The sequence below is a fragment of the Drosophila takahashii genome, chromosome 2R, assembly GCF_030179915.1.
Source record: "Drosophila takahashii strain IR98-3 E-12201 chromosome 2R, DtakHiC1v2, whole genome shotgun sequence".
NCBI lineage: Eukaryota > Metazoa > Arthropoda > Insecta > Diptera > Drosophilidae > Drosophila > Drosophila takahashii.
The window spans coordinates 20648779-20658714 of record NC_091679.1 but is presented as its reverse complement, the minus strand read 5'-3'; the positions used below and the strand labels follow the sequence as shown (position 1 = coordinate 20658714).

Genomic DNA, 9936 nt, shown 5'->3' with positions numbered 1-9936 from the left:
GCAGATTTCCAGCCGGCTGGGGCTATGCCCCTGCTATTGAAATGTTGCAGTAATGAAAAAAATGTCAACTTACACGTAGCATGGCGAGGGACGTATGTAGCCGTAGCTATGGCCGATGCTGAAGCTGAAACTGAAGTTGAGGCAGACACTGAAGGTACGCTCAACAAAAGCGACAGCGACAACAAAACATGTGTCAACTGCCAGACATCCTGAGCAATATTAATAACACTCGGCGAACATATTTTTCATTAAAGCTGCAAGGAGATGTCACCCAGGCGATACACAACACAACATGTGGCATCTGGGCGGGCTTACGCTTTAAGGAAGATTATGCAAAGCTTTCCCACAGACTAACAAGAGGAAATTTAATAAATGTAGTTATAAGGGCGATTAGCGGCCATTTTGAGTTCCACCCGAGCGCAAAGGCGGCCTTAAAAAGTTTCTCACATAACCTTCGTGACGCTTCCGCAAACAGACACTTGCCCCCCCTTGAAATTGAAACAGCGCAGCCCAAGCCTATGAGGAACGTCTTAATTGCCATTAAGAAGCCGTCTACGGCTTTTGCAAACTTTTTCATAATTTATGCAGACAGGAAACCTAGCATATGGAAATAAGCACCGCCCGGCCGATGCAGTTTCATGATCAAAATCGGTGTATCGAAATTCTGGAAAACATTGTAGAAATGTGAACGCTCTAGTCAAGTGCTTTGATTGGTTAATTAAACATAACGCAGCGCAGCGGAGAAATTCTCAAGTGAATAATTAAAATACAGAAACTTAAAAAAAACTTTTCGACCTCATCGAAAACTTCATCTACAAAAATGTCACAAATTCGGTAGGCTACGGTCTATATAAGCCTGGCGCCCGCGGGCCGTAGCACACTTGCCTCAAGATGGTCTTTAAGCTAATACGACCTGCTCCGCTCACGGAGCAAAAGCGGTCTCGCGATGGCTGCATTTATCTGTACCGGGCCATGAAGTTCATCGGGTGGCTGCCACCGAAGGAGGGCGTGATGCGATATTTGTACCTTACCTGGACGCTGATGACGTTCGTGTGGTCCACAACGTATCTGCCGCTGGGCTTTCTTGGTAGCTACATGACGCAGATCAAGTCCTTCTCCCCAGGCGAGTTTCTTACATCGCTTCAGGTGTGCATCAATGCCTACGGTTCCTCGGTGAAGGTGGCCATTACATACTCGATGCTCTGGCGCCTGATCAAGGCCAAGAGTCTGCTGGACCAGCTGGACCTTCGCTGCACCACCATGGAGGAGCGCGAGAAGATCCACCGAGTGGTGGCGCGCAGCAACCACGCCTTCCTCATCTTCACCTTCGTCTACTGCGGATATGCGGGCTCCACCTACCTTAGCTCTGTGCTGAGCGGACGACCGCCATGGCAGCTGTACAACCCGTTTATCGACTGGCATGACGGCACTCTGAAGCTCTGGGTGGCCTCCACTCTCGAGTACGTGGTGATGTCAGGCGCCGTACTGCAGGATCAACTATCGGACACGTATCCGCTCATTTACACCCTCATTCTCCGCGCCCATTTGGACATGCTGAGGGAGCGTATCCGACGACTTCGATCCGACGAGACAATGAGCGAGGCCGAGAGTTACGAGGAACTTGTTAAATGTGTAATGGACCACAAGCTGATTTTGAGGTATATTACACTTAAAGCTAGAGTTAGAGCGACTAACGATTACTTTGCGCATCAGATTCTGCTCAATCATCAAACCAGTTATTTCTGGGACAATCTTCACACAGTTTCTATTGTGTGGCCTGGTTTTGGGCCTGACGCTGATCAATGTGTTTTTCTTCTCGGACATCTGGACTGGCATCGCCTCCTTTATGTTTGTCATAACCATTCTGCTGCAGACGTTCCCCTTCTGCTACACCTGCAACCTCATTATGGAGGACTGCGAGTCCCTGACCCACGCCATCTTTCAGTCCAACTGGGTAGATGCCAGTCGCCGCTACAAGGCAACGCTAATGTATTTCCTTCAAAATGTGCAGCAGCCTATCGTATTCATTGCTGGCGGCATCTTTCAGATATCCATGAGCAGCAACATAAGTGTAAGTGCATGCGAAAATATTTCATGCTCCTAGCACTGTTTCTCATTTCCTACCCCACCTTTAGGTAGCAAAGTTTGCTTTCTCTGTGATAACCATTACCAAGCAAATGAACATTGCCGACAAATTTAAGACAGACTGAGCTAATGGTCGTACAAATAATATTTTTGAGTCAATTTTTTCCTCCCGTTCTTCCCTACAACACGACTCCCCTAAACACACTCCTTTAAACAATGTGTTTTCTGTTAGCTTACCTTTCAAACGAAAAAAAATAAAGAGTAAAAATCGAAAATAAAACCAAAAGGTTCCTGTGACCAGGATTTAGTTGTGTTGCTTACTTTTTGAAGATCACATTTCCTTTTTTCTTTTCACGCGAGTCGGCGATTTAAAGACAAAGAAGAGAGAACGCTATAGTGGTAGCCTAAGTTACTCAGCTATTGGAGTGCATAACTCATAACTTCGATAACTATTATATTATAACTTCTTATGTGTAATTTTGTGTATTTAAAACCAGGGTTTCAAAAACTGTGAGCTGAGGAGCAAAAGTACCTATATTTCTATGCTTTGCTGTTACTGTGAGATCAAACAAATTTTTATAGGAATGCAAAGCAAAAGCAAAAATATGAAATGTCAAAATAGTTTAACATTTGCTTTGCTTTGGCTTTTGGAAGCACAGCAACATCACTATGGACGGCAGTCCATGTAGTGACGAAGCGCACCAGGAGAGTGTGCGAAGGCGACTACTATATATACACGAAGAAATGAAAATCTACTGTGATGGTCCGATCATAATGAATGATACACCTATCGAAAGGTATTGCAAAAACTAACAGGATTGCATATCAAGACTCTAAGAAAATCAATTGGCTTGGGAGAGAGAGCGGTGAAAGTGAAAAAGTGAATATTTCGAAATTTGGAGCTGTTGGGGCCGGTGGGGATAAATGCCCCCTCTCAATGTTTTATTTGTATTCCTTTTGAAAATACCCGTCGAATGAGGGGTCATTTGTCAAAATCCGACGCTCCGTTCAAGTTATAGCCAAAATAAGATTTTCTTCGTCTTCCCAAAATGAAAATTTAATTCTGTTTGTCAGTTTGTCCAAAACATATTTTTTAAGTTTTGAAAATTTGATATGACGTTCATCACATCGATATAAAAAACTTTTGTTCTACCACTTTTGGAAAAACTCGCTAGTTTAGCAGGAAAACAGCTATAAGTAGCTAAAATTCGGAAAGCCGTAACTTCTATACTACTAAAGCTTGTGCTGCATCTCGTTTGAAAGGTATTTTTAAATGCTATAAACGCCTTCTACATGCAATTTGTGTAAATGTAATACTTAAAAAAATATGAACAAAAGACAATTTTTTAAAACTTTTTTTTAGATTTTTTTTATTTTTCTCAAAAACAGCTCTAACGATTTTCTTTAAAACCTTAAACTGTATAGCCCTTGAGATTCCTTAAATTTTGGTATATAACTCATTACTGTAAAAAGTCACGTTTAAAAGTTATTTTTATTCGAAAATAGCCACTTTTGCCAGCTCGAACAATTAACGCTCCCTGAGTATTGAATTTTGTGGGAGGGTATCCGAACTGTATTTTAGGGTCATGGAATCAGTAAATTTGCACTTAAGAGTTCCATATAGGAATCTTTTGTTCTACGACTTTTGGAAAAAGCCGCTACTTTAGCGGTAAAAAGCTAAATATAGCTAAATTTCGTTAGTTTGTAAGTTCTACACTACTAAAGGTACCGACATGTGCTATACATCGTTTAAAAGGTATTTTGAAATACTTAAACGCCTTTTTAACTTATTTTGCTTAAATACAATGGCTTACAAATTATGATTGACCAATTTAAATTTAAATGTACACAGAGAAAAAAAAATACCAAAACTGGTCATCATTCGGGTATTTTTTCATATCAATTTCGGCCAATATGAGGCCATACCAAAATGATATTTTCGAACATACCAAATTGGTATTTTCGAACATATTAATAAGGTATTTTTCATACAAGATTGTTGTGATCTCATATCAAATTTTGCTACAAAATTTTGTATTGTATTTTCTCTAACTCAGAAAAGCATTCTGCCACGAAAAAAAAAATGTCGGCATGGCTCAGAGGCCAAGGTGCTAGGTCATGATATTATTTTGTGCTCGGGGGAACGGGGTTCAAATCCCGCTCACAACACAACACAACTTTTTTTTTTTATTAGTAATCTTATCATATTAACTTTTTACAACAATTTTGTTCTTAATATTGTTAAGGAAATGTTAATTATGCGCCTTAAAAACTTTTTACTTTCTCTGCCTTAGCCGGTTTTGAACCGGGGTCCTGTCGCATCAGAGTCGGATGCGTTACCTATTGGGCCATCGCGACAAGTTACACGCGAGTATATTAGCTAAACTTGAATGTAAAATTAGCTCGTTTAAGCATGCTCAACTTGTAAGTGTGACCACAGCATATAAAGCGCTATAATACCATTGTATACCAGAAATACAACAAAAATACAACTTTACAGCCATACTATTTTTTCGAAGACTTTTCGATGCCCCATTTGATATGAAAATCATATCAATCTTTGAAGTATTCATATTAATATGTTACGGATTCATATCAACATGGGTAATTGTTATGATTTCGTATCATATTGGTATGAATTCGTATTACATTTATATGGAAATATTGATATGTACAAATTGAGGAGACAATATCAATCTGGTATTGTTCCGTTTTTTTCTCTGTGTATGTACAGTGGCTCACAGCTTATTTCAACCAGTCTACACCAAAAACTTTAACAGCCCATAAAAACTAAACAAAACATGTTATCAAAATAATTTAAACGCAGAATACATCTATGAGGATACACATTAGTGTATAATAATTTTATTATTTTTTAAATATTTTACAAATATTTTTTATGAATTAATTATAAAAAAAGCCCAAAAAAAAAGCCACAGCTTATTTCAACCAGTTAACAAAAAAATCGAATAAATTAACATAGTGGCCAAAACCTATATTTTTTTTAATTTGGCATGACTACCCTTTTGTCTACCAACAATTTAAAGTTAACTTTATATGCATATAAAAAAAAATTGTATCCATGGATACAATGCCTTTTGTTGTTGTTGCCAAGTAAAAACTACTCCCGACCCTTGGGAAGGACTTTTGGCATAGTTTCGTCTAAAAATATTGTGCTTTCTAACATTTTTTCGTTAAGTGGACTTCCAATATTGTTTTGTGGTAATGTTAAGACACATTTAATTCATAATCATTAGCTTTCGACAGCTCTGGATGAGCTGAATCTGCGAAAAAATATGCACTTCCCATGGAGTGAAATCAAAAATTAATTTATATTTCAAAATCCTTTCAGTTTTTAATTCATTTATCCTTTTGAATGTGAAGATGAACTCAAATCTTAATCGCGGAGTAAAAAAAAAAAATTATGGAAGGACCTGTTTGACACTTATAGGCCCAAAACAATTAGCGTTCGCCGCTAGGCTTAGGGCTCATTTGGATACACACGAGAAACTCACTTATTTGTGTCCTTAGTATGTTTGAAAAAATGTATTTGAAAGAAATACTTGAATTTTGATACATTTGAGTCGGAAAACAAGAGAGAACGCTATAGTCCGGTGCCCCGACTATCAGATACCCGTTACTCAGCTAAAGGGAATGCGAAGGAGATGGAGATAAAAACTTTGATCCGCCGTAACTTTTTAACGAGTGGTCCGATTTAAAAAATGTCTTCTACATTTCGATACACAGATAAAAAAAACCAAGAACATTGCACTCAAATCAAGAACAATCGTTCTTAAAAACCGGGTAAGCACAAATGTTCTCATTTCGAGTTGAATGTTCTCAATATCAGAACGAAATGGTGTTAGCTAAAAATCCGACATTAAGTTCACTTCGTTCTATTTTCAAGTTGATTTTGTTTTTAATTCAAGAACATTTTTAAATCAAATGGATACAAATATAGGTTCATTTGTTCTATTTTCAGCACTTTTTTCTCTCAATTCTATAGCATTTTGAGTTTGATTTTAGCTTAGGATAAGAGTAATTTATAAGTAATATTAAAAAGGTAGTTGTCCAATTACACCTTATAAAGGTGCGTGTTGCACTTGACTTCCAGCTAGTGTGAAAGTTTATTAAAGACTTAAGCCAGAAAAAAAGTCTTAAAGTCTCAGAATCTGACTTGGCCTTGGTTCATGAAGGGCTAGAACCAGTTCGGAATTATATATAAGACGAAAAGGGCAAATCTAATGGTAAGGTCGTATTGGAGCAAAGGAAAATGGTCTAATGCGTGCTAGGTGTCAAACAAAAACATCATAACGCGTTCTAGGAAATCCAAACAAATTAGAGAATAGAGTTTTTAATCATTTTAAGTTGAAATGCAACTAAATTTTTGTTCTTTCTTTAGTCTTTTTCGTTCTTAAACTAAGAACATTTTCAGATATTGTGGTTTTTGAGAACCAAATCGATTTTATTTAAGAACCATGTGCTAAAATAATAACGATTCGTTCTTATTTCAAGAACATTTTAAGCTCAACTAGATTTTAAGAACCAATTCAACTTAATCCAAGCACATTTAAAACATTTTAAACTTGAAAAAGGCCTTTCTATTTTTAAGAACATTTTCAACTCAGATGAGAACGTCAGAATTTTCTCTGTGAACGAAATTTAGCTATTTTTAGCTTTTTCCCGCTAAAGTAGCGGCTTTTTCCAAAAGTCGTAGAACAAAAGATTCCTATATGGAACTCTTAAGTGCAAATTTACTGATTCCATGACCCTAAAATACAGTTCGGATACCCTCCCACAAAATTCAATACTCAGGGAGCGTTAATTGTTCGAGCTGGCAAAAGTGGCTATTTTCGAATAAAAATAACTTTTAAACGTGACTTTTTACAGTAATGAGTTATATACCAAAATTTAAGGAATCTCAAGGGCTATACAGTTTAAAGTTTTAAAGAAAATCGTTAGAGCTGTTTTTGAGAAAAATAAAAAAAAGCTAAAAAAAAAGTTTTAAAAAATAGTCTTTTGTTCATATTTTTTTAAGTATTACATTTACACAAATTGCATGTAGAAGGCGTTTATAGCATTTAAAAATACCTGTCAAACGAGATGCAGCACAAGTCTGTAGCTTTAGTAGTATAGAAGTTACGGCTTTCCGAATTTTAGCTACTTATAGCTGTTTTCCCGCTAAACTAGCGAGTTTTTCCAAAAGTGGTAGAACAAAAGTTTTTTATATCGATGTGATGAACGTCATATCAAATTTTCAAAACTTAAAAAACATGTTTTCGACAAACTGACAAACTGGCAAACAGAATTAAATTTTCATTTTGGGAAGACGAAGAAAATCTTATTTTGGCTATAACTTTTGAACGGAGCGTCGGATTTTGACAAATGACCCATCATTCGACGGGTATTTTCAAAAGGAATACAAATAAAACATTGAGAGGGGCATTTATCCCCAACGGCCCCAACAGCTCCAAATTTTGAAACATTTACTTTTTCACTCTCTCCCAAGCCAATTGATTTTCTTAGAGTCTTGGTATGCAATCCTGTTAGTTTTTGCAATACCTTTCGATAGGTGTATCATTCATTATGATCGGACCATCACAGTAGATTTTCATTTCTTTGTGTATATATAGTAGTCGCCTTCGCACACTCTCCTGGTGCGCTTCGTCACTACATGGACTGCCGTCCACAGTGATACAATAAAAACCAACGGAGCTTTAATTTGTTTCCAATTAATTTCCCATTAATTTTTCGATCGTTCCTATTACAGCTATATGATTTAGTCGTCCGATTTTGATAAAATTAAAATTGAAATTCGGAAATATTTAAAAAGAGTCATGTTCTAAAGTAGAAGAAAATACAATAAAATCCAAAAAAGCTAAAATTTATTTCTGTGTAACTTTCCCATTAATTTTCCGATCGTTCCTATGGCAGCTATATGATATAGTCGTCCGATTTTTTAAATATTTTATTCGATAAAAAACTTTCATCACGCATAACTTTTTAACGAATGGTCCGACTGCATTTTTACATTTCCGAAATATTTAAATTTTTAAAATCGTATCTAAGCGATTGTGGGCGTTAGAGGGGGCGTGGCACCATTTTAAAACAAACTTTCGCTGCGTAGGAACTCCTAGAATCTGCATGCAAAATGTCAATCTAGCTTTTATAGTTTCCGAGATCTCAGCGTTCATACGGACAGACAGACAGACGGACATGGCTATATCGACTCGGCTAGTGACCCTGATCAAGAATATATATACTTTATAGGGTCGGAAATGCTTCATTCTAGCTGTTACATACTTTTGCACGAATACAATCTGTTTAGAGATTATTTTCTCAAAAAAGGGGACAAATAAGGGGGAAACAACATGGTTAAAGAATTAGGCTTTTTTCAGAAATTTGTCCACAAAATCAGTATTTTCTCAAATTGAGAATACAAATACTTAATTTGAGAACGTCAGTCTTCTTGAAAATTTTCTCTGTGTACCCCCAAAAACCATTTACTTCAGATCCCCTGGAAAGAGGCAAGTGCAACTAATCAGTTTCTGAATTTACGTATAACTTTTGCTTTTAAGCCACCTTTGGGCCAGCTATTTGCTTAGGTCATTAAACCTCAGTTCAAAATATAAAATTTAGCTTATTTCACTAAGAAAAAAAGGTTGCAACACACCAGAAAGTCAAGCCAAGCGAAAAAGTGGAAAGTGCAAACGGTTTTGTAATGCGATATCGGATCCCATTAAATGCACCCAAAAAAAAAATCGACTGAAATCGCCCTTGGTTTTAGAAAATCGCCTATAAATTTGCTTTACTGGCGATTTTGTCTATATTAAAGAAAGTATGTTTTTAAAATCAAAGACGTTTTTTCTAAAAATCAAAAAAAAATAGACTGCAATTTAGAAATATTTTGCTGGAAAGTAAAAAATTATTTCTTAGAATTTAGAAATAAAGGTTTTCTAAAAAATAGAAATACGGTTTTTTTTAAATATAGACAAATATTTTTTAAATAAAAAAAAAAAAATTCTCAAATTCAGAAAATACAAAAATCTATTTTCGGGCTTCGGAATTATACCCGGTTGTTTCTGTGACGCCACGGCCTTTGTGTTGTTTTTTTTTTCGTTCTTGTTTGTCACCTTATTTAAATTTCCTTTAATTTAGCACATGGGTGGTTTCAAATTGGAACTGAAATGAGTGTACAAATTACAAATTATAAATATAAAAACCCAATAACTTACTATTTTGAGAAAAACATCTTGGTCGCCGCACGCGGGATTCGAACCGCTAACCGCTCGCGCCTCACAGTTTGCAGTCAAGCACTCTACTAGCTACGCCACGGAAGCATCACGTGAGGCGCTGTACAAAGTCTATTCACATTTTGTTCTCCTATTTTTACTCAAATTGATCTGGCTTTCTTCTGGTTATTCCTTTTAGTTTATCTTTTAATTTTACTTTTAAATATTTATTGATTAATATTAATATTTATATATTTTTATTTATTATGGTTCAATAGTAACAGTAATTGAATGTTTCAAATTTGAAAAACTTAAACAAAATTCAATACATTTTTTTTATTAATATGTAACTATTAGTGTTAAAAAAAAAAACAAAAAGACACCACGAGTTTTTCGTCTCGACGTGGGTTTGAACTCACTCTTGCAGCCGCAAGCTTGAATAACATATGCATGCACGCACGCGTTAGACCCCTAGGCTACCAATCCCGGAAATTTTCTTCGATTAATAGCGATTTTTTCTTAGGCTAAAAAAAACTTTTCTAAAAAGTCTATAAGAAAGGAAATCGATCAAATACGGTTAAATTTTTATTTTCTAGAAAAATATTTCTTAATATCACAC

General features: G+C 36.1%; 1 protein-coding gene across 1 annotated transcript; it reads left to right on the top strand.

Moving 5' to 3' along the window:
* The first annotated feature begins 830 nt into the window (after window positions 1–830).
* On the top strand, window positions 831–2327 carry Or42b (Odorant receptor 42b). The gene is made up of 3 exons (XM_017143468.3): window positions 831–1658; window positions 1714–2071; window positions 2136–2327. Exons 1-3 carry the CDS (start codon window positions 892–894, stop codon window positions 2208–2210), a joined length of 1200 nt encoding a protein of 399 aa, XP_016998957.1. The 5' UTR covers window positions 831–891; the 3' UTR covers window positions 2211–2327.
* The last annotated feature ends 7609 nt before the right edge of the window (window positions 2328–9936 follow it).

Coding starts and splice junctions, on each gene's coding strand:
- Or42b (XM_017143468.3), top strand. CDS start 892: ATGGTCTTTAAGCTAATACGACCTGCTCCGCTCACGGAGCAAAAGCGG. Junction 1,659..1,713: donor GACCACAAGCTGATTTTGAG/GTATATTACACT, acceptor TTTGCGCATCAG/ATTCTGCTCAATCATCAAAC. Junction 2,072..2,135: donor CCATGAGCAGCAACATAAGT/GTAAGTGCATGC, acceptor CCCCACCTTTAG/GTAGCAAAGTTTGCTTTCTC.